The sequence below is a fragment of the Anomalospiza imberbis genome, chromosome 10 (genome assembly GCF_031753505.1).
Source record: "Anomalospiza imberbis isolate Cuckoo-Finch-1a 21T00152 chromosome 10, ASM3175350v1, whole genome shotgun sequence".
Classification (NCBI taxonomy): Eukaryota; Metazoa; Chordata; class Aves; order Passeriformes; family Viduidae; genus Anomalospiza; species Anomalospiza imberbis.
This window is the reverse complement of record NC_089690.1, coordinates 8,350,189-8,374,680: the sequence shown is the minus strand read 5'-3', so window position 1 is coordinate 8,374,680 and position 24,492 is coordinate 8,350,189. Positions and strand designations below refer to the sequence as shown.

The window sequence follows — 24,492 nt, the reverse complement described above, 5'->3', positions numbered from 1 at the left end:
AGGTTGTTTAAATGTGAGCTATTTAAAGACTTGAAAAATAACTCTTCATAGAAGGCAAGGCTGAGGGGCTTGTTTGTTAAGAATCAGCAAATTACTGGTTCATCAACATAGAAGTACTAATAACAAATACCAAAGGAGAGTGAGAAAATGTCTTTCATGCCCCCATCTACCTAAATAACAAATTGAATTTTAAGAATTTTCAGGCTTATCTAAAATCTCCTCAGTACAGTCCAGAAATAGTATCCTACTATAAAACAGGGCAGTGTAGTTCATAGTTTTGAAGTTGATTTTAGTCTGAAGTTTGCAGCTAAATTTGGAAACCTGGGTGCCTCCACTCCAGATTCCCCATGGTAGCATGTGAAGAAGATAAGGAAGGCTTAGAAGCCCCTTTGACCCAGTATCTTATTCTGTTGGTGACCACTGGTGAGTCATAGGTGAAACATAGCAGGAATCTTCCTTACTCTCCCTCTATTGCCTCCTGCAAAGAGAACTTTAGGTGCAAGCCAGACATTACTATACTTTTCAAAAATGCATTTCTCTAAATAATGTAACTTTCTTTTTCCTTTAGCAAAAGATTTTTTTTTTCATGCAATGAAAACAAAACTGGGCACTCTTCTGCCTCATTTCACTTATTAAAGTAATTCACACATAAATTATCTCATTTGATTTAATTTTTTTTCCAGATGGCTCTGTAGCTTTTCTTCAAAGCATGGTGTTAGCTGCTTTTCATTAGGTACGAGCAACCACAAATATTTTGGTGCTTCAGTGCTTGCCTGCATGGTGGCTGAAAATTTGATACTTAGCCTATTTCCTGGTTTTCCATATTGAAAAGTTGCCGCTCAGTAGCCACTGTCTGGAAAAAAAAAAACAAAACAACCACACCCTTCTGTTCTTTGGTGTCACCATCTTGGGCAGCAAAAGGCAATTCTAATGTTCTTGTAGAGCATTATGGACGTAAATTGTTTCTCTGAGCGGCTTCCTAACAATGGTATACACTGATTTATACTAGATGGGGTTATTTCTTTCAGTCTGGAGGCTGCAGCCCCCAGGGTGCAGCCAGTCACCTCTTCCATGCCTCTGCAGAGCCCAGAGGATGTAGCACTGAGTCTGGTTTGTGTTACCCCACAGCCTCTAGCTTTGTCAAGCTCTCCTGCTCAGTCCTGTGGACCCCAAATGCATTTGTCCAGTGATAACGGAAGTCAGTGGTTGACTGTTGCAAACTTTTTCATAAATTAGTATTTCTTTGGTTAATACCACCTTTTTAGTAACAGCTGGCAGCTGAGGCAGATTCAGTGAACTCACAATGTTTCCTTGCAGTAAAGCAGAAAAGAAAGAGGAAAGTGATTGAATCAAAGGCTCTTTGTTTTCTCTGGACATGACTCATTAGAAACACTTCTCTCCACTACTGCTGTGTGCAAACTTCTTAGGAGGATCTGATGTCTTGTGGCCTCGGAGCAGATGGTAGGAATTACATAACAAGTCTAATGAGTTTGGTGTTTTATTGTGTCAGGATCTAGTTAGAATGTATGTATTACCCACTAACAGCCTCCTGTTTGTCCTGGTCCTCCACCTTCCAGACTAATCAACACCTTACTCCATGCTAAGAACAGGGAAACTCTCCAAAGCCTTCTCTGGTCCACTGAGGTCATGGAAAAGGCTGCAGTGTAATGTGGCAATGTCCTTTATCACGTACTTTTAATTTGGTCTTCTCTTTTCCCATGTGCTGATTTAGCCCTGCTTAGCTTGTGAGATCTGCCTTTTTCCTTTCCTTGAAAACCAAATTCTCAATTATGGGACTACAGCTGTGACAACACAGGAGTGCTCGGCTAGGTTTGTGTGTTTCCTGTAGCTGTTAAGGGAACTAGATCACAAAGCTGAGTAGTGCTGAAAGCCTGGTTATTCTAACACACCAGTTTTTACCCAAGAATAAAGAACCACTAGTAAAATACTTTTTCTGTCCTGCTGTACCAATCTGCTCTTGGAACTGCTACCATTCCTTCCCCCAACACCTTTTTATCTTCAGCTTCACAACCTGTTCTTATCTGTAATTACTCTGTCAAAGAGCCCAATCTGCCATTTGCAGCAATAATGGATCATGTTGCTAAATCACGACTTTATTAGACAAACTGTCACGAAGTGTATTAGCAGAGAGAATCATTTTCTTTGTGTTCTGCTCCTGTTAACAGACTTCAGTGGATGGGAGAGTGTATCTGAAAATGGTAACTGACTCAGAAGCCAGTTTATTTAGTTTGCAAAGCCTGGAGGGTATTTGGCCATCTGCTTCCTGTTTAAACTTGAGCCTTTTGGAAAACCTGGCCTGACCTCGCCAAAAGGACAGTTTGGATCTTTTATAAAAATTGAGACCCAGGAACATGATTTAATGAGAAATTCATCACTCACAACCCTTAATCAACATGGAAACCCAAAACAACAGTGCTTGGAAAAAGCAAGACCTGACCAAAGCCAAAGCAATGAAACTTCAGCCAAGATATCATTAGACTTTTTGGCTGTCTGACCCAGGAGATGAACTGTAGTCAGGGCTGGGCTGTGATGACTCAGGGAGCTCTCTGCATGTGGGCAGGCCCAAGCACTTAAGTCTGCACGTGTCAGCAGCATTTGAGAGAACACTTTCCAATACTAACTGATGAGTTAGTGTCTGTGGCAGGCTGGGGAGGTAAGCTCTGGAAACTTGCAGACTAACTTTTGGAACTTCTGATTATAGCCCCTTTGTTGGGCTGGTGCTTTTCATTTGTTTTGGTTTTATTTCCCAAGGGAGTCAGCATATTTGGTGATCTCTAGTTAAAAGAACTGCTGGCTATAGAATAGGACTTCAGTGTAGCCCCTGATTGTCTCAACCATGGATATTTTTTTTAGGTGGGAAGCACGGGAGGGCTAGAACTGAGGAGTGGGAAATTTTCTAAGATCCTTATTGTATTCAGAGCTTTGGCCTGCAGTTGTGATTGCTTTCTGCTTTTAAATCAGTCATATCAACATACAGCTTCAGCTGTGAGAGCTCTCGGAATTCAGCACTCATACCTCATTTGTCAATCACACCCTTTACACTGCAAAGCAAAATTAAATTTTCTCAGCTGCCATAACCTTTTCTCCCCCAGATATATTCCTTCCCTAAATACTTCAGCTGTTTTGCTTCCACAGCTGAATTCTGGCCCCATCTTCACTGCAGCAACTATCCAGGTTGCATTGGCTGCTGGAAAGTCTGTCTAATAGGAGCAGCTATGAATGCTGCTCTGTGTCCTGGGGCTTTGGGGATTGGCACACATAAGAGTGAGCGACGGTCCCATTACCAGGGGTACCCTGATACAGTTTGTGTGCTACCTCTTCTAAATTTCTTAACCTTCCACATTCACTCTGACTTCTGACCTGTCACCCAGGTTCTTCCTTTCCCTTTGCCCTTGGGCCACAAGTGAAGAGGAAAAGCCGAGCAAATTAAGGAGTGTGCCCAGGAAAAAGAGGATTGACGTGCTGTCATTCACATTCTGCCAACCAGGCAGAGGGTCACGTAATATTTTCCTTGGAAATCTTGCCTTTCATCAGGCAGTTCAGCCCTCTGCTCTTCTAAATCCTGTTTTAGTTTGCTTCAGTTGTGCTCCAACTTGTTAAGCTCAGGTCTGCATAGGAGACAAAAATCTGATTTGGTTTCCTCTGCAGGCAAAATTCTGTGGCTACTTATGATGGAGCAGCCTGGGCTGTGGCTGAGGAGCAGTGAGCCAGCCACAGAGGCTGTCTGTGGATAGCCTGGTTGTCCGAAGGCAGAGTCAGGAGAGAGCCTCACGTTGGTTCAGCTGCAGGACAGCTGGAACCTTCCCTGCTGCCGCCTGGACCTGCAGCTTTCCGGGCTGCTGCTTGGCACGGCCACTGCCACCAGCTGCAGATTCCCTGGCTGGGCACCAGCATTTGCTGGGGTGGCTGTGCTGCTTGGAGAGTGCTGCAGGGTGGCATCCAACAGTGCCTGGAAGAGCTGCAAATCAGAGAGGCAGAGGCCAGTGCATTGCATGGAGACACTGCCAGGCACAGCCACACTCCTGATGCCTGTTTTTCAGAGTGTCTTTGATTTTGCTTCTGACTGCACTAAACTCAAGGTATTGCTTGCTTCTCCCTTGGAGCTTCTTGGCTCAGCTCATGCCTCAAGAGCTCCTTTGCTCTTGGCAGTACTCGGGTTCCTAGCCCAGCTGCACAGGCGCTGCTGAATAGCAGAGTCCTTCTGGCAGCTGTAAGATAACCCCTCTCACCTCTACTGTGCTCATTGGCTCACTCTCTTCAGCACTTCTGTCTCCCTCTTCATGCCCTCATTTTATAGATAGTGTACTTTTTTTGTTTGTTTGTTTGTTTTTATCGAGGACTAATTTTTTCTTCTGGTGTCCTGTGGAGCTGCTGGAGCTTGTTCTGTCCCTATCTGCCTGCCTTACGATGGGCTGTAAACTCTTCTACTTGGCAGCTGGACTCTTCTCACAAGTGATGCCCAGGAGTGTAGGGGTTTTGCACAGTCCCAGCAAGCACAAGGATGGTATACAGAGAGATCTTGGGGTCAAATTCCATGTACTCAATCTTTACGGCTACAGTGCTGACTGAAGACTCTCTCTATTGGCTTTTAGTTTGTGCTGTCTACCCTTTCAAGACATTGAGTATTATCTAGCTAAAGTATTTCAAGGACTGGAAGAAATCTTGAGGCAACTCCCTAGAAAGAAAGGTTGATGGCCAAGAAAAAAAGGGCTGAAGCTTGTCAATTCACATTCTGCAGAAATTTACATACTGCAGCAATTCTTGGATTAGTGTCAGGGAAAAAAAAGGCATTAACATTTAGATGTATGGAATGGCTCACTCATACTGAGAAGATAGTTTTCCAGACACCCTTGGTATTTAAGGAGATTCCCTTATATCCTTTATCTAAATGGATATGGATCATTTTCCTTTGTAGCTCAACTACTGCTTGAAGTTCAGATATGGGTAGGAAAAACCCATTTGTAACATATTTGTGGTATTTCTTGTCACTCAACACTTCAGACATTTCTGCTGTCTTCTCATCATAGCACTTAACAATTTCTGAAGACCAAATTCCCTCAAACTTCCCCCTAATTTCCTGGTGTGGCAAGAACTGAAGGTTTCCTTTTTTATTTCCCTGTCTGAAATACAGCTCTGCTGAACCATCTGAGGGTTCTGGTGTGGTTACAGCAGGAAGTGTTGCCTTCATATTGGAGAATGAGATGGAGATCAGGAGCTGTTAAGGGCCTGTGGCTTAGTCAGAGGCAGGAGCTGCTGACTCATAGTTGAATGTTCAGTCTGAGGCTGCTCCTAAGTGTCCTAGATTTGCTGCCAGTGGTGAAAGGAAGAAGTCAATGTTCAGTCTGCTTACATTCATTCTTTGGATGCCTTTTTATAGGAGAAGATCCCATGACAAAAATACACATACATCATCAGCCTGCCTCATCCAACTCAGGGAAGAGGCCAGGGGAAGAAGAGCACATGTGTGAATGGACATGCAGGAGATGAAATAAAAGGGACACAAAGAGATCCTCGTCAGCAGAAGCATTAGAAGAACCATTTGAAACTTATAGTTTGAACAAATCTTGAATATAACTGCAGCTAAACTATCAGATGTTAAAGTAGGGGATCCAGGGGAATCTCTACCTTATCCTCCAGTGGCAAATATTGCTGCTTTAAACCAAAATATTCCAAGTTACTACATCTCTCTCATTTAAGGTATGTTCACATATTTGAAATATGTGAATGGTTAAGTTTGGTGCCCAGAAATCCTGTGAATGTTCACAAGATACCAAGTATGAAATAGCTTGGCACACACTGAGCTCTGCACAAAGAGACAGCAGACAAATTTGCTATTAAATTTTCCTGGCTGTTACTGTTTGTGTCCAGGAGATGTCACTGAGAATCTGTAACAAAGCAGCCTAACTGGGTACCTGCTGCCTGGAGTTCCTGGTCTAGAGTGCAGCAGTCTGGGGAAAGCCTGACTAAATTTGCAAGACAGCATATTCTACATCAGTGCTGACTGCAGACAGTGCAGCTGGAGCTGCAGCTGCCATGCATGAGCATTTGGCATCACCCCAAGGCCAGTGGGGTGGTCATTGTGGAGGCCGTGGCTCTGCTCAGCATTTGAAATCCGATTCAGTGCAGTGTGAATAATGGCTTTCTTGCTTTCCCTTTTGGCTGAGAGACTTTTCAGCCTCTGTAGGCCTGTTTTCTCCCTAGCGAGGTGAGTTTAGTGAATGATCTCACACAACTGAGTCATTTTCAGGTGTAATCAAAGCAATAATCAACCTTCAGGAAGGAGAAGAGGGGCTAAAGGTAGTGTGCCGATACCATGTCACCAGATGTCAAGAAGAAAAAGAGTTTCCTTGTTCAAAATTCCTGTTTTCTAGCACTCTGTGTTTTACCTTGTGCAAACATTGTATTCTGCAGCATCCCAGCTCTCCATGGCCAGACAGCACAGAAGGGATTTTAAATAATCCAACTGAGGCTGTGAGGATAGGGCAGAGGCAGGATCAGGACTAGCAAGGGACTGTCCACTCTACAGAGAAATAGCCAGGAATTACTGGAGCACCTCCTTGCAATGACCACCAACAGAGCAGGAGAAACTGGTTTGTGGCATCAGCTGTGGTTATCAACAGGGAAAGGCAATGGTGGATGGGAACAGCCTGGAAACAGGGATTATTTATGGGGATTTAGAGGGTGCTTTCAAGGAATGAGAATGGTTTTTTTAATCTCCACTCCCATGCTCCTAATGGGATAATTTGTTGGATATTTTCCCAAGGAAGGTAATTTACTGCCTCACAGCTTCCTCTTTACTAAAGAGAAGCCCAGAATCTGGCTGTCCCTTGGCAAGAGTCCTCTGTGTGTGACTCAGAAAACTGTGTCTACTGCAGAACTACACTCAGAATTGGGTTGTTAGAGAATTCCTGAGCCTGGTGCAAAAAATAGGTTTACATAAAGATTGCACAGAAAGGGGAAAGACTCAGGGAAAAGCATATCTTTAATACCCTGTTTAAGGAGAACTAAGCAATAGGGTACCTATAACAAAATCTCTGTTTTATTGTGTTGCTTTATGTGCTGCTGCCTCCTCAGTCTGCTCTCAGCTTTGAGCCCAAGCTGGTGAGAAAACCCCTTGTAACTTCTGTGTGGTTGGAGCAATGCCCAGATTTATTAGTGGAACCAAGTTAGGAACGGTGCTACAAGTAAACAGGGTTTGTGCTGTGGGCTACAGCAGCTCTTGGGGCTGAGCATCGTGTCAGGAGAACTGTAAAGGCTGCTTGCTTCCAAGGGGCTTGGCTCCATGCTTCCTGTAGCTCTACCTGAATTTGGATCAGGGAATCCCTCAGAAAGGGACTTTCTTAACCTTATTGCTTATGAGTTTTGCAGTTCCCTGTCCTGTTTAATAGAGGTTTGATGCAAATAAGCATGATAAACAAAATTCCTCCATGCATTTAAGCATTCTTAAGGAAAGACCTAAACCTGGATTGGTCCCAGGCTTGTATTTTGGGTTATATGTGTGTCTTCAAAGCTTGTGTGTTCTGTTACTTCATTTCATTTGATGTCTAGAAGGAATTGGAGTCCTGTACCTATACATAAGGAAATTTTGTAATATTATCACAATAAATTATTTGGAAATGGAAAGCAACAAAAAAAGCACTTAATCAGAATTGTGCAGAAGATTAATGAAAAAACTGAGAATCTCAAAGGCTAGAATCTCATCTGGAGTAAACAGAGGTAATGAAACTACAGTGACTTGTATCAGATGGGAGCTGATGATGATTACTGGATGTGAGTACTTTACAAGGAGAAATATGCCAGTCTTTCCCACTTGAGTACTGACCAGTCTGTCCAAAGTAATAAAATCACCTTCTAAACTTTATAACTTGTTTTTTGCAGGAGGAAGAGGGAAAGATGGGGCACCCATTATAACCTTTCCAGAATTTGCAGGATTCAGTGAGATACCTGATGATGATTTTCTGAACGTGGTCACTTACCTAACCAGCATTCCCAGGTGAGACTAAGCACAAATTTCAGTTGATTTCCTAGAGAGTTTTGCTTCCCCAAGCAAATGGCTCGCTGATTTTAGTGGTGCTACCGGGACATACCAGTGCCTCTGCATCCTCCAGTCATTATGAAATTTTCCTATCTACTGGAGGCCCTAGGAATTGTGTCATTTTCATGGAAAAGAAAGCTTCACACAGGGCAGGTTGAACTGAATTGGAACAGGAATAGATCTGAAGAGCAGCAGCAAAGATGGCAGATCAAATGGAGCTAAGAGGGGGTGTTAGTGAAAAGCCTCAGGGGCACTGGCTGTAATAAGGGAAGGGCTGCTTCAGAAGGAGCCATACTTACATCGGCCCCACAACTGCTTTTTCTCTGAGTGCACCTTTCTGTGCAGCTTTCCCTTTGCTGAGAAAGCAAGTGAGGTTCCCCACTGACAGGATTCTTTAAGCACCATGTGCTTTCAGGTGCTTCATTTCTTTGGCCATTGCTCCACAGCCAGGATGTTTTCCTTGCTTTTTGCCTGCAGCTTTATAAGGACAGTGAAACAAACTGACTTCTCCTCCTCTGAGGAAATGTGCTAAGGCATGACTGCTAAATTACTTTTTGCTTATCTAAGAGAGTTTAATATTTTTTTAGTCCCCCAATCCTGTCTCTAGACCATGGCTGTTTGTACTAGTGAGAAGCACAGCAATGATTTATCACTTTCTGTGGTCTCCTGCACAAAGGTGCTTAGAGGAGCATAGCAGAAAACGTGCATCCTTCAAATTTGAGTGGGACGTTTTACAGCTCCAGCTACGTGGATTTGCCAAAGTTGTTACCAAAGAGTTGTCAAAGCAAGCTGAGGGAAACCACATAGTGTGAACTTAACAGCTACATTGTTTCACTCTGCTCTGTGGGACTTTTGTTCCACCAGGAGAAACTCTGTTTTGAGTGTTTCTTTACTCCTTCAGGACTGGGAGGGTGACCAGCCCCAGGGTATATACAACAGCAGCAGTGGCTGAGAAAAGCACAAAACTAGTTTTTCAGTTCTTTGTACTTACTATGCAGGGAGATGATTCCCAGTGATTTTGTCACATGTCAGGGAACCAGCATGTTACATTGTCAACATCGCAGGCAGAAACCCTTTGAGCTTCTTCAGCCTGTGTGAAGCTCAAAAGCACAGATGCATTCAAAAGAAATTAACTACATTCATGAAAATGGCAGCTGAACACAATGGTTCAAATGCAAACCCAGGCTGAATAAATTAATTTACTCCTTAATGCTGGGACTTTTGAGAATATACCAAGAGAAATATTGTCCTCCTCATTTTCCTGCTGCCTTTGTCTCAGTAGCCACTATCTACCAACAGTAGTCAGGGTGCTGAGCTAGATGGACTTTTGCTTTGACCCAGTTTCAGTTCTGTGTTTTCTCTTCCCCTGAGGAATCCCAGAGCTATGTGCAAAGAATGGAGAATTCTTTGTGAAGAAGAAAAGAAGAATTGAGTTTCAAAACTTTGTAAGTCAGGAGAGCTGGGATATACCTATTTTACAGATGATGAGATAAGTGTGAGTAATATCTCACTCTACAGACAGACTCAAAACCTTGTGTCAAGTGAGTGACTGTTCAGTTTGCTCTAAATGACCTGTTCAAGGTCAGTGACTAGCTGGAGTTTCAAGGTACATTTTCTGCATACATTGATTTGGCTCTTAGGTTTGATCATAGACCACACTGAAGGGATGTGAATTTTCCGGGAAATTGTCTAGTCTTTATTGCAGTACTTTTAGAAAGGTAGCCTGCATTTCTTGAGTCACTATATGAAGCTTGCCACTATCTCTGTAAATGGTGAGGAAGAAAGATGTTAGTTTAGAAGAAGAACCTGAGCAGCAAGTTTTGTGTGATTTATGACATAATTATATAGAGTTCAAACTCAATGAGGCCTAAGTAGTGGATCTGTTTGGGTGCAGCAGAGCCCTGTCAATCTGCAATTGGCTGGTCCTTGCACACAGTGTCTCTGCTGTGTACCTCAGCAAGCAGTAAAGGGTGTGCATTGTTACTTTTGCCAGCACTACTGTACTAGATAGTGCTGTGTGTAATATAACAGTATTCCTGTGTGTGTAGTTTCATTGCTAGTAGTCCACCTTTTACTTTAATTCTCCAGAAAGATGTGAAGGTATCCAACAAAGTGACTAAGAACAGAGAACTGTCTCTAACTCTTCTGGACTTACAACGGGTATGGCCATGAATTAGGTGAGATGAGGTATAGTTTGAAAAGCAGTTCATCCTATTTATCATAGAAAATACTTCCTTCTTCAGAACTTAGGAAACCAGAGAAATCAGCATCATTTTCCAGGCAAATGTAGAGAGAATTTCTGTCTTTTATAATGTCTGATTTTGTATATCCTGTACAATAAGGTTCATGCGAGTTGTGGAGATAAGCTCTGTGATTGTGGATAACTTCACTTAGTGTTAGCAACTTTCTAACTCCCTCTGGAATGATTCATCTTATAGCTCATCTGACAAAACATATGATAGGATTGAAGATCAGCCCAGGGAGACTTTTGTAACCTGATTCATTTTCCCTGTGGTTCAGCACCTGCTCATGAGAGTGCTCCACCAAAGGAGTCTGCATGCAAGCACATCCACAGACACTCAGTAACATGGTGTATGTATATGCATACCTCTATACCTCTATGCATGCACTAGATAGCTACAGAAAGCCCTTTTTTACTTGCTTTATTCCATGGCCAGAATTCCTTCCTCTTTAGCTTGACATGGATTAAGTACTTTGATAAACAGGTGTCCTTCTCTCCTTCCAAAAGAGGTCAGGAAATTCAACATCTCAAGTCAGTGTTCAAGGGCTAACCTGAATAAAGAGCTGAGAATGGAAGAGCTCTGCTGATTGCAGATATTTCATTCAGGGAAAGAGAACCTTTCTGCCAGACATCTGTAGATCTAGGCAAATGTGCCAGAATTTACTTTGGAGGTAAGCCTGATGTTTATCTGCTCTTCAGGATTGTCTTCAATCCCTCCTTTTCAGAGAACTGGAGAAACCCCAATGCATTTTCATAATGAGGGTGGAGATATTGCAGTACTGACACTGAGAAAACATTGACAGAATGTGTGTGTGTGTGTGCTTGTTCTTAAACAAACTTTCTCTGGATGCACACCGGAGTGGGGGTTCTCAGCCGAGGGGGTTCTCTCTATTTGTGCTGATGCTGCCATCTCAGCCAGGCCTCTTCCCGTGGCTGTGTGCCTGCATCCAACCCTTGATGCCAAATGACTTTCAGACCTTGGCATGGCCTTTCAGCATGCTGGTTGAAATAGGATCACTTGCTGACACTCTCTCTGTTTCCCTGGTTAAATTTAGGACTTCAGTCAGTCCTATCTAGCTAAAAAGAAAAAAATAAATCCACAACCTCCCCCCACCCCCAACAACAACCAAACAACCCCACAAACAACCCCACAAACAACAAAACCTCCACATCAAAAGCAAACATGCAAGTACCATTGGCTTATCTCAGTGACTACAGCTGATGCTGTGCTGAACATCATTTGAACATGAAGGCCCCGGGTTGAGACTTTTGGGTTTAGTTTCTCATCCTTTCTGTAACAATATGCAATACACACAAAATATCTGTGTTGCCTTTATTTGAACATTATCAAGGAATTTTATTCTGTGGAATATTTGTTGAGCTACTGAAGGATATGTATGTGTTTGTGTATATCTAAGACTACTGAAGGGTGTGTATACATTTGTGTATTTATAAAAGGTAAAATAGATTCTCTTCCCTGTGCTTGAGAGGTACTGCTGCAGACATATTTTCTGTCCTCTGCAGGGAGCTGCACGTTGCACTGCTAAAGAGGAAAGGTCATATATTGTCACTGAATTTTGTAATCCTCAGAGGAATGCTGTAAAAATACTGAATTGGAAAATTCAGAATTTTCCTGTTATCAGTATGAACTACTAGGAGCATTCACATGGCATCCCAGTTTTGCACAGCTTTGGTTTTCAGTTTTTGATCCTGCAGAGCTGCAGCAAGAGCTCAGAATTGTTACTGTGTTGATAGTTTTCAGTAGATTATTGACATGAGTTTGGATAAAATGACCCATGGAAACAGTGTTTCCTGAGTTGGTCCTTGTACTGACGTGGACTAGGGACCAAGGAGATACTTTAAACAACTTTTTTTTCCTTAACCTGTGATTATATATTTGATTGCAGCATGTCCTCTGATTGTGACATTTATACTCTTCCTGCCTGCCTCTGGTTTGTTCTGAGATGGCTGAGCCATCCTGCTTTAGTGAAGGTTCTGGACACTCAGTGTGTACTTCTTAGCTTCTCCAGTGCTGAGTGCTCTTGGAAGGCAGAGAGAAGAGCAGTCCCACTGAAACCTGGCACTCCAGAGTGGGATTTTTGAGAGGGAAAGAGAGGATGGGGTATTTATGAGGTCTACATAGGTGGAATGGAGCACCAAATCACTGCCTCTTAGATCCTCCTTGAAAAGCACTGAGAAGAAACAGGAACTGTTACTCTAGCCAATATGTTGAAAAGGATAGTTTTGAATGACTTGCAACCCCAGAACAAATTTGTGATTGGCAAAATAGAACTCTTCATTTTCTGCTTTGTCTACCAGAATTTTTGGGGCTTTGTGTACACAAGTCAGGGGATACTGATGCCCTGGAGCTCAGTGCCCCTGTCAGGTGTCAGCATACTTGGAGAATGAAGACTGTATGGGGGTGTCTAATTTTACAGAAAAAAAAAAGATATCTGGGGGTTTTGTCTTCAAAGGAGCACAGTGCAATTTGTGATCCTGAACTATTTATGTCACCTAGACTGGCAGCAGAGTAGCACAGCAGCTGAGAGATTCAGCAGATAAAATATTAATGTTTTGTGTAAGCTGCTAGCCTTATGCTGGAGAGAAATTTTGCTGGCTTTCCTTTTCATGTGCGTTTCTGCCAAATATTCATTCTTTCCACTGTACGTTGTGTTTTCATAATGGGCTCCGAGCGTGGTGTGACGGAGGCTGTGTTTTGCTGCAGTTCTCTGCCTTGGAACAGGAGTGTCTCCCTGTAACCCAGCACACCTATTTCATCTGTTTTGCAGTCTGGAGGCTGCCAGCATCGGATTCATCATCATCATAGACAGACGACGGGACAAATGGAGTGCAGTCAAGGCATCCCTGACACGAATAGCAGTAAGTGCTTGCTTTTGTTATTTATCTTCTAGAAATTAAAATTGTTTGCTGAACCTTCAGCACATGATACAGCCTCCTCTGCTCGTTTTAAGTTCCCATTTTCTGGTTGTGGATGCAGATTCTCCCCGGCCCTGCAGTTAGTAAGTGTTAAATAAGAGAGGGAGGAAGCTGCAGAGACAAATTACATAGTCTTGTTTACTGCTAAATGAGGACAAATTCCTTACTTTCTGGGTTGACTGCAATATATATTTTAGTAATTTGAAGTTGGTTCCTAGAGGAGTATTAGGAGGTACCCCTTCTGTCCCCAGAGAAGGGATGACGTGGCCTGCTTATGAAAGAAATAGATCCCAAGGGATTTGTGTTTGCACAGTAGTAAAGGATCTCTGTCTGAAACTCTTAATAGCTTATTATATCTCATTTGCAAAAGTCAGAGCTGGGCACTGATTTTCAGTGCTAAAAAAAGCAGCTGGTTTTATACATCTCTTACTAGGAGCATTTACTGTGAGAGGACCAAGCACACACAGAGGTGTAGGATGGCGGGATGACAAAGGTGACTTTAAATTCTTTCAAGGTATTTAGACAGAAATGTTTTTCATTCTCAGGCTTTTTTGCTGCTCTCTTCAAGAAATTGTCCCTTTTTTATGCTTGATGAGCTCAGACAAGTGTGAGAGATGTAGGCTGGGTGTTGCAGGCAGGGCTGTATCTGATGAACATGTTGAGTGCCTGCCTGTGTGTAAAAATATGTGAGGTTAAAAAGATTCAAAACCCTTTGCAGAGTGAATAGGTAGGTCAGCCTGGGGAATCCATCTGTGCTACCAGCTTCCCTCACCAGTCCAACGCGGGCAGCCAGCTTTGCCCTCTAGTGGCTGCAGCCTAAAAAATGGGAAAAATTCTGGTGTGGTGGTGCAAATGGGGCTTGGTGGGATTCGGGTCTGGGGGAGAAAGGCACTTGTCGGGAACTTTGGAACTCTGTGATAAATCTGTATCACGAAACAACATGTGGCTGGGCAGTAAAATCCACGGGTAAGTCTTCCTACTGGCTTTGGGAATAGTGACAATGAGCACGTGCTGAATGGACCAGCTGAGGCAATAAGCTGAAGTCCTACCTACTTTGCCTACTGGTGAGGAAACACTTGGCTGAAAATTACCTTGTAAGGTAGAAATGTGCCTTCTACGAATTCTGTATTTCTTGCAGGGAGCATTTCCAGGAAACCTGCAGCTGGTGTTTGTCCTGAGACCCTCCCGCTTTATCCAAAGGGCAATCGCTGACATTGGCATTAAACTCTATCGAGATGACTTTAAAATGAAGGTACCGGTAAGCATGCAGTTTTTTGTCCATGCATTTTCTTTTCTCCATTTCTGCAGTTCTGGGCTGTCAGCAATTTCCCATAACCCAGGACTGCAAGTGGCACCTGGGGCCTTTCATCTGGGTCTGTGTGGTGATGCCAAAGAGTTATTTAACAATGGATGGTTCATAGTATTTAATGGACAAGTTCCCATGTCCAGTTTAGCTATAAAATATGGCTCAGTTTTTAAGTACTGGAATTTTAACTCAGTGGAGATGCTCCCTTCAGGTAGGCAGAGGAAGATCCCACTCCAGTGACAAACATAAGTATTCAGGACTACAGAGCAGTGGAAGCCTAGGGCTGAATTCTGCACTCTTTGATGGGTTATCCATGGCAGCACTGATTGTTCCTGTAACATTGCTTATTCTGAATGTCTTTTATGATTCCCATGCCCTCAAGATTCAGAGTTTGTGTTTCACTTATTTTTATATGCACTTGGCATATGCTGTAGGTTGATGAGACTGTGATATGAAGAAGGTAATCAATCCTGAAAGAGTTTGAGATTATTCTCTGAGGGGTCTTTTAGGAGTTGGCTTTAGCTGCATGTTTGCATGTGGTGTCAAAAATTTTTAAGTTTTATAAATTTGAATTATGATTATTGATGATATTTCACCCTGGATCAGACTCATACTGTGTTCCACAGTGACTTTACTGGAGGGATTTCAGATGACAGTTTTGAATTTTGCTTTTGGGTTTATGTTGTTTTGCAAAATACTTATGGCTCTCCTCCAACAAATTCTGGCTCTGTTGAAACTGAAGTTTGGAGTTCAGGTGTTAAAAACACTTTCTGCTTCTCCTGAAGTGAGAGACAGCAGCTATTTATTACAGTGCATGCAGGAAAGGAACCATGAATAGACATTTGGTTACTGTGGTTAAATTGTAACATTTACTGTCATTCGGGAAGGGTGGCTTTTTGGCAAAATGCAAAATTGATGAAAAAATTATGTTTGCATACAAACCAAAATATTTTATAGTACTTTTAAAAATGGATGCACCTATATTTAATATGCCACAGTCTGTTGCTACAGCAACCATTGTACCAGTGACTGCAGCCCAGAAACTTCATCAAGGACTGGCATTTTCCAACAATGCAGCATTTCCTATGCTTTTAGCAATTTATTTGACATCAGAGTTGCATTTCAAAACTTGGAAGGGATCAAAGTTGGAAGGGAGGTTAGTTCTAGGCAGGGGTCAAGCACTGCTTTAAGTATGAAATGCTAACTTATCTTTCTTACAGGCAGGAAAATCAAGATATCAGTTTAGTTTGGGGTTGTCTTGGATATTTTGAGCCATCCTGGGTATGTCCACAGAGCCTTTAGAGAGCAGCCTTACAAAAACTAAGAGCATGACAGGCTTGCTGCCTCCTGCCCAGATATCTGTAGACAGACTGTCAGATTTAGAGACAGGCTGCCCACATATGTCTGATGCTGTTCTAAGTTACTTGGGTTGTACTACAGGTGTTCTAAGTTCCTGGGATCTGTCATGCCCTCTGGAGGGGCTTTTCTCCTGTGTTGCAGCCCATCCTAAAAATAACATCGGGGCATATCCTTGCATACCCCAGTTTCAGGGCAGGGAAGTTACTGAGAACAATGTCTGTTTGTCCTCCTTGAAAACAGCATCCTAAATGCCAAGCAGGAGAACAGCATCACAGAGTTCTTGTCCCATTGGAGATGTCCTTACTCAAGGAATTATGGATCAGTACCTATCTTTAATATCACCATGATATTTTAAATTGTTTGCAGGTTGTTTGTTCTTGTTGTGTGTTTGGCCTTATGACAACATTCAAGTCATAACTGGACTGTGGATGGGTGGCTTTCCTGTCACAACTGTAAGTGAGTCAGGACTAAGACATGAGCATTCAAAAGGAGCTCCAAAAATATTGTGTGTGTTTGTTAAGGAAACATTTGTTTAATAGTTTATTTGAGCTATCAGACTGCAAATATGCTTAGCAAAATAGATTTTCTGGGTTAAATCACTACTGGAATGAGTAGAAACCAGAAGATCAAACAGGAGATGGAAATAAAGGCTGAAATAACCAACAAGACACAAAAAGGAAATGCAGGATTTATATCACATTGACATACAAATGTGGGTAATAAAATCTCATCAGGTAAATTTCTATTGGGATAGTGATTTGAGTAGATATCATTAGCCAAGGATCAAGACATAGAAATATAGGAAACACAGCAGGGTTCATCTGAGATTAAAATCTGTGAATTGAAAAGGAACACCCAGAGATGCACCCAAGAAACCTCCCATCATAGGAAGTGAATTAAAGCATCTTCAGAACATACATAAAAGTCTGAACAATCTGTCCATAGCAAATACTTCCTTGAGCTTTGTAGGCTGTGACTTCTTTTTGGCAGCCTAACCCATCCAGAAGCAGCCCCCCCACAGCTCCATGTTCCATACTGACCCTTCTCTTCTAAACTGCTGCTTCTTTGCACTCTTCAGCTGGCTGACTGTGGCTGTCTCCTGTCTGGCAGGCAGCATGGGAGACGCTAATGCTCTCTTGGATTGTTTTTTTAGACGGATGCTGGATTGCTCATAGGCTTTCTCCTGCAGAAATGCCTGCATGGTGAAGACCCACACCCTGTTGGGTAGCACCGTAGCTGGCAATATTAATAGATTTGTTCTGTGGCTCATGCTGAGCGTACCAAGTTAAAACAAACATAAAATTCTTCCTAAAAGAAAACTGCATGACAGTGTACCTCTGTGGTTTCAGTGAGGTTTGAAGTATCAGAAGAGTTCCAACTTGTCAGCAACATCTCTGATGGTGAAAAGCTACAAAGCAGTTGAGATTTACTTTTTCAAATGTGATTTCCAATTCAGAATTAGTGCGTAGACTTTATGTTCCAGTGTGAGGCCTTTTCAAGATGATGCAGCTTTTTGAGCTTTCTGGGTTTGATGATAACGGAACAGTGTTTCATAACACATTCAGGGAACAGTTTTTCTTTTAACTTTGGCTGAGATACCTTTCTGTGCCACAGTTTCTTCAACCAACAAGATCTCCTTGTTTCTGTGTTTAAAGAGAGGGGTCAAGAAGAAGATGAACTGCTGGAAGTGAAAAAGAAGGGAGTGAGGGCCTACTTGAGAATTTTCAGCCTTTATGGGTCCCTGGGGCCAAATGCATCCTCCACTATATTCTTGCATGCAAGTCAGGTTAATGTCTGGATGGATGGACAACTATATATGGTTTTAAAAACTAGTTTCATTATGGGTTAGGAGGGTAATGGTAATGGTTCATACTCTGCCTGGAAGTGGGTAACAAGTGGAGTGTTGTAGTGAGTGATACATGCTGGAACCTGCCCTGTTTGATGTCTTCATCAGTGACATGGAAGAGGCAACAGGATGCACTGTCATCAAGTGTGCAGATGACACTAAACCAGGAGGAGCAGATGGTATATTCCAAGACAGGGCCACTGGGACAAAAACTCAAGGAACAGGCTGACCAGCATATTATTTTATATATACCAAAGGGGCAAAGCAAAGTTCTGCAACTGGGAAAGAGTTTCTTTCCAGAAGGGTTTTCTTACTCAAGAAAGAACTCATGTTCTTCCCTTCTAACAACACGACAGTTGTGTTGTTGACAACACTGTATCCTGACTATCTGGTGAGCATCTCTGCAGAAAAGGAACTGGGAACTTGGTAGACAGCAAGCTGTACATGAGCCAGAGTGTGGCCTGGCAGCAAAGGAAGCCATCATCATCCTTGATTAACAGGAGCAGTATGAACAGGAGCAAAGCCAACAGGATGATCACTCATCCCCCTTTACTTGGCTCTAATTAATTCACATTGAGAACACCCTGAGTTTTGGTTCCCCCAGTACAAGAAAAATATTAATCTGGAGTAATCTTTGAGAGCCAAGAATGTCAGGACTTGGAGCATGTATTCTGTGAGAAGATGCTGAGGGAACTGTGCTTGTTTAACGTGGAGAAGGGAAGGCTTAGGAGGGTTAATATGACATAGCAGCAGCTTTCCAGTCCCTCCAGGTTACTGGGCACTGCAGCCAGATTGTGTGTGGTGGTAGGATAAGAAATAACTGACATAAAGTGAAACAAGGGCAGCTCTGACTTGACATAAGGAAAAACTTTCTTACCACAAAGACAGGCAGCAGAGCAGACTACTCAAAGAGGTTGTGCAATCTCAGTCCTTGGATGTTTTTAAGTCTTAGGTGGATAAAGACCTGAGCAACCTGGTTTGATCTCACAGCTGACACAGTTTTGAGAAAAAGTTGGACTAGAGAGCTGAGGTTCGTGCCCACCTGAATTATTCTAGAAAGATTCTATAACAAAGATCAGCTAAAAACTTGTTCAGGTTTGTTCTCGAGGCTTTTCTTAGAGCACTCTTAGCCTAGAATATGCATCCTCTTGTCTCCATACATCTGCACTCATCTCACTGTCCACAGTGTTTGTCAGTGTACTTACCATGCTCCCTTGGAGCCTGCTGACATGCAGAGCCACTTAAGCTTTCTTTAAATAGGGTCAAGTAACCCATTTGACATATTTCTGACATTTATTTGTTTAAAATTCTTAGTTATTTGTGCTCAACTTTTTATTCTTCTGTTGCTGAAATCATGGCATATCTTCTAGCTGTTGGAACAACAATAAATGAGTGTTACTTGTGTAACCTCTTCCATTGACAAATTTACCACTTGGTTGCCAAAAGTTAATGCTGCTTATCTGAAGCTGAACTCAAATCTTGTTTGGCTTTCTTCAAGCAAGTCTAGTGGTAAGGAGATCTAAAAGAATTGATCTAGGTGTATTTCTCCTTTCTCTTACATTATGATTTTAAATGGGAAGATGCCAGTGAATTCAGTGAACATACAGTGCCAAAAAAAATCAGAAAACGGAAAGAATTATCTTATTCTTGATGGTTTTATTTCAGCACTTCTCTGGATCAGGTGGTTGGTGTTGAAGAAGCTGTTTAACTTGCCTGTGCCTCCATTTCTCTGTAAATAAATGTTATCTATAGAATAAATTATGTCATGGAAATTTGTGTGAACATTATCAATAACTTTTGCTCTTAATGCACATGCAAAATGAGTCAGCCCAGCAAGGAGGAAGATGATGTTAAACCAAGGTTAGTTCAAGAATGTCCATGTGCACATTGAGAAGGCAAAATCTAGAAAAAATAAACTGTGGCCATGGCATGAGAAAATGCAAAATGAGAACTGATGGCCTCTGGTGGAACTGCAGTGGTCATCTATGCTCAGGCAAACCCAGATCTTAGAAGAATGGTTGAAAGGCTCGTTATTTCTCTCAGTGCAGTGTGTTTGGATTCGTTTCAGATCATCATGTTGAATTCTGTCTCTGATCTGCATGGCTACATTGACAAGAGCCAGCTGACCCGGGAGCTGGGAGGAACCCTGGAGTATGGCCACAGCCAGTGGATCCATCACCGAACGGTGAGTGCTGCTGTTCTCACACATCTGCACCACAGCTGTCCCAGGGACAAATGCACAGCAACCATTAAACAGGAACTTTTCAGTTGCATCACAGCCTATGGATTCTGCTAGGGACTCAGGGAAAGAGGAAATCCATGACTCAAAGAGAGAAAGGCAAACCCCCCAGAAGTTTGTAATGGAAGCAGTAATTGTATCTCACTGCCTACCTGGCCCAGGGCCTAACAGTGTCGTGGTATTCTTACTCAGCAATGCCTTCTCTTGCCTTTTAAATAATTGATGGGATTCACAGGCCTTCAGCTGCAATTGAAAATAGGCTGTAGCACTTTGTTGACTTTACAGAGGTCAAAAGTAATGTCAAAAGTCTCACTTTAATGATTAATTATGTCCATGCTTTTAAGAGAATAAAAATATTCGGGGCACTGTGTTATATTTTTCATTTCTATCCTATACTAGCACTCCAGCTGGGTCTTATTTTGGGTAATTGAAGAACAGTTGTTAAAAGGAAGGCAGAAAGACATTTTTATTCTATTGAGGAAACTTGTACAGGTTTGATTGTTCCCTTTTTGGGCTGCTTAATGCATTTCAGTGTCTCCTTCAAAACAATGTAAACAATTCATTATGGTGCCCAGGTAAGATGACAGTTCACAAAAAACAGATTCCAAACTCCAGCACATTAGCAGACAAAATATTGTTTCATTCTTCCTAAGCAGAAATGGGCTAAGTTGGGTCACAATCCTGGAAAAGTAATTAATTTCACAGAGAGTTTATACAATGTTTGCATCTCTCTTTGTGGGTCTACTTAGAAGATTGATATATTACAGCCCACATCCAATGTGAGCCTCAAAATTTTGCAAAGTTCTGAGCAGCACTGGGTTTGGGTCTGTTGTTGCTGATGGGCATGTTACACCTAACTCATAAAAAGCTTTTCTGAGGTAATTTATGTCAAATCACTTTTGTCACTTTCTAGCTATACTTTTTTTTTGTGCTTTGCTGTCCTTAAAAAGTTAAATTTTAGTCTCCTTGAGAACAAACAAATATTTCAGGCTTTTAAATATGCAAACATAGAATCGGAATTTCATCTAACGTTGATTTTCTACATTTATAATTGTGTTGACTTTAATGAGGTTAGGGTTGAGATGAGTGAATAGGCTCATGTGTCAAAAGTATCAAAAATATGAAACTGTCCTTGCAGGAAGGGGGAGTGTGAAGAAATGAATCATCTACAAGAACTTTCAAACAGTAAAAGGTTTGAAAATATGAAGGGGGATAAAAAGAGGCACAAGAAAAGTTATATTATTTATTAATGACAGGGGTTTACATAAAGCAATAATACATATTTTGGTATAATACACAAACAAAATGAGCTAAGAATTTAGAGGAGTAGGGTTATATAATCCCCAGAGGTTTTAGTTAAATTTGTTGGAAAAATTTTTACCAAGCACAGAGACTGGAAAAAAAAACAATCCACAGATGTAACTTAGGTACATGAAACAATTTATTGCTCGTATCTATAGGAGAGAGTAGAGGCAAGCATGCTATTGACAAGTTCATGGTGCAGTCAGCCAAGGAACATCTGCTGGATTAAAGGCTGTCATCAGGGAAGAGTCATCTTCCATGGCACCTTGAAACAATCTGACTTCCAGTTTTGCTGAGCTATGATCTTCATGCCCTTTGCTGTTTCTCTGTGTTCTCATATCTTGTGCTGCCAGTGCTTTTCTTCTGAAAAAGCTTTAAACTCTGGCTAAATGGCAGTGACACAGCAACCTTCTCGCATCGTTCACTGTTTCTGCTCTCCTCTCTTGGCTGCCAGGAGCCTTTGGACTTTCTTGCCCACAGAGTGCATTTTTGGCTTTCAGTAAATGGCCTTTGGTCATGGATGGCCATGTCTGTGTTGCAGTCAGAAGTGTGACATTTCAGCCAGCTCTAATCAGTAGTTTCAGTGCTGAGAACAGCAGCATGCAGCTGCAGAGCACTAAGATAGAGCATGTATGGGTCTGTACTGCTTGTGTTGAAAGCAGACAAGAATTTATGGGGGAAAAGGGAAGAAGGCTGTGAACTCTGCTAGCATTCCTTCATGGGGGGCATGTTTGAGATCACAAATGTGGGCTAATTTCTCTCTATGCCTTTGGAATGATGATCTACCTCCAGTTTGTTTTTCACTGAGCACACAGCATAATTTCATCTGTCATGGTTGCAAACAATGAATTCCCATCATTGCTGGAGAAAGGAATGCAGTGTGCAACAACTACATAGCGTTTGATTGGGTGTAAGAGCATCCCTAGTGCTTGTTGACTGACTCAAACCTGTGGGGAATTAGATCAAAAAGTACAAAGAATAAAGAGCTATACAGAACAACACAGCCACCCCCAAATTTGGGCATGATCATGGAAAAACATCCCATGCAGTTACTTACTACTAGATATAAGGATTTTAATCACATCTGCTCTGAGAAGGTGGCATTGCTTCTTTTAGCCTCCTTCACTTCCTCATTCTTCATTAAAATCACAGATTTCTGACAAGTTTTGTGTTGGTGCACCCAAGTGATAAAGAAACAGCAATGTTCCCATGAATTTATGCATTTTAACTGTATTTGTAGTTACTTGTTCCTGTATCTGTGTACTAGCATGGACAGATGGGAGGAAGTGACTAGAATGCACCTCCTACAGATAGGCAAGATGGAGATGCACATATTCACAAGTCAGGGGAAGACAGATTACTGCTAAGTGAACAATGGCTGTATAAATATAAAGGCTTTGCCCTATATATTTTAGTAGTGTTCTAACTTAAATAAAGTCTTCATTAAAATTTTAAACATGGCAGAATTTCCCAGCAAGCATGGGCAGAGGATCTGAAGTTCCAGGCCTGGCTTTGAAGCTGATGTCCTCTGTGGTTTCATTATGTCTGCTGAGCTCTGGGAGTTCCCCACTGGCTCACCAAGGTGACAATATGTGCAGACCTGTGAAAAGGTCATTTGTGACACATGGTTTAATTTGTAACTTTAAGCACATCTACCCAAAAAAAGGCAACGTGACCAGCTTTAAGGCATGTAATACTTACAGCACAGTGTGCCTGAAGCACAAAGAGTGGTTAAAGGGCTAAGGGTAAATAACCAATCTGTGACTTTATGCTTTTGCTTTTCCAGGCCATTGAAAACTTTGCAATGACAGTAAAAACAACAGCACAGATGCTACAGACCTTTGGAACAGACTTAGCAGAGACTGAACTTCCCAATGATGTGCAGTGCACAGAGGAGCTTCTCTCCTCACACACCGACCACCACAGCAAACTGAAGGTGATTGCTGCCTCACGATGGCTTCAGCAGTGCAATAGATGAGCTCTGATCTAACAAAATTTTCTGCCATCACTTGCCATTGTCTGGAAACCACTGAGGAGGACAGACACCTGGGTTCAGGAGGTCAATTTGATTCAGCTGTGGAAAAGGACATTTTACAGCTTCAGGAATGATAGACTTGGGGAAGTGTCACTTGCACTGTGTGAGAGGGAGTAATGGGATCACATCTGGAATAGCATGGGCTCCTGATAAGGAGTTCATCAGAAAGGGTGGACTTACATTGAAGCAGAAACAGAGAACATCTGTGAGGATAGTCAGGAATAGACAGAATGGTCTAAGTAGATGATGACTGTTGCTTTGTTTAAAAAAACTTGGGGCTAGTTTAGCTTTGCAAAGTAAGGATCAGAAGTAAATATTACTGCTGTCAGCAAATGCCTTAGGTTAAACACAAGATTAAAAATACTACTTTAGCTATATTAGCGCAAGAACAATTTTTATGGAAGAACTGTGCAGTGATGTGGGGATTTGTCATCTGACAAGTTAATATTTGAGCCTCTGTCTTTTTTATTGCTCCATGCTGGAAAGACACTTCTGTGGATGACTTCTTACAGCTGAGGTACTATGGCTCAGCATGGCACAATGTTGTTTGAGGAAATTCCATTAAGAACTGCAATGTCTCATCTCACAATCTACAGCATAGATTCAATTTGTGGTAGAATAATTTATTCTGCAAGTGACCTGGTCAGATATGCAATCTGCTCAGAAATTACTCTATTCCTTTTCTCAGAAATAGATCTGCTATTCAAAGTTAAAAGATTTAGGTCTCTGCATTTGCTAGAAAAACATACCACCTTTGGTAAAAATTTATATTTTGTTTCAAGTATTTTGTACCTATGAAAGAATCCTCCTTTATCCTCTGTTGTCACCTAAGAGATGTGAGTGTTGTTAGAAGTACATACAATTTGGTTTTTGGCTTGTTTTTTTCCCCTCAGGATGAGCTGAAGCTGGCAGTGAAGCAGGGGGCCACCTTACTGACATGCATCCGGGAGCCAGTCACGCGAAGTGCCAACAGCAAACTCAGTCCAGATGAACTGGAAAATGTGGCCACAGTGGAAAGGTCAGTGGAGCTAAATTACCTTGTGTAACTTGCCAATTTATTCCTAGGGGATGCAAATGTAATTTAAAGAATTTAAATATGCAGGCTATAAATTACCACTGGTTCATGTACTCAGGATTTATGGACAGGTAAGTCAGAGAAGGAAATACCTT

At 42.0% G+C, this 24,492-nt stretch overlaps 1 protein-coding gene across 11 annotated transcripts in view; it reads left to right on the top strand.

Annotated features, from left to right (window-relative positions):
• The window catches only part of MCF2L2 (MCF.2 cell line derived transforming sequence-like 2), a 156,303-nt gene that overhangs the window by 40,332 nt on the left and 91,479 nt on the right, over nucleotides 1-24,492 (top strand). For 10 of the 11 annotated variants that reach the window (XM_068200403.1, XM_068200402.1, XM_068200409.1 and 7 more), the window contains exons 3-8: nucleotides 7,900-8,014; nucleotides 13,088-13,178; nucleotides 14,374-14,493; nucleotides 19,815-19,931; nucleotides 23,074-23,223; nucleotides 24,216-24,340. In XM_068200403.1, the coding sequence (XP_068056504.1) occupies nucleotides 7,900-8,014; nucleotides 13,088-13,178; nucleotides 14,374-14,493; nucleotides 19,815-19,931; nucleotides 23,074-23,223; nucleotides 24,216-24,340 (718 nt within the window). The remainder of the gene's footprint in view (nucleotides 1-7,899; nucleotides 8,015-13,087; nucleotides 13,179-14,373; nucleotides 14,494-19,814; nucleotides 19,932-23,073; nucleotides 23,224-24,215; nucleotides 24,341-24,492) is intronic. The other variant, XM_068200401.1, reaches the window with a different exon arrangement.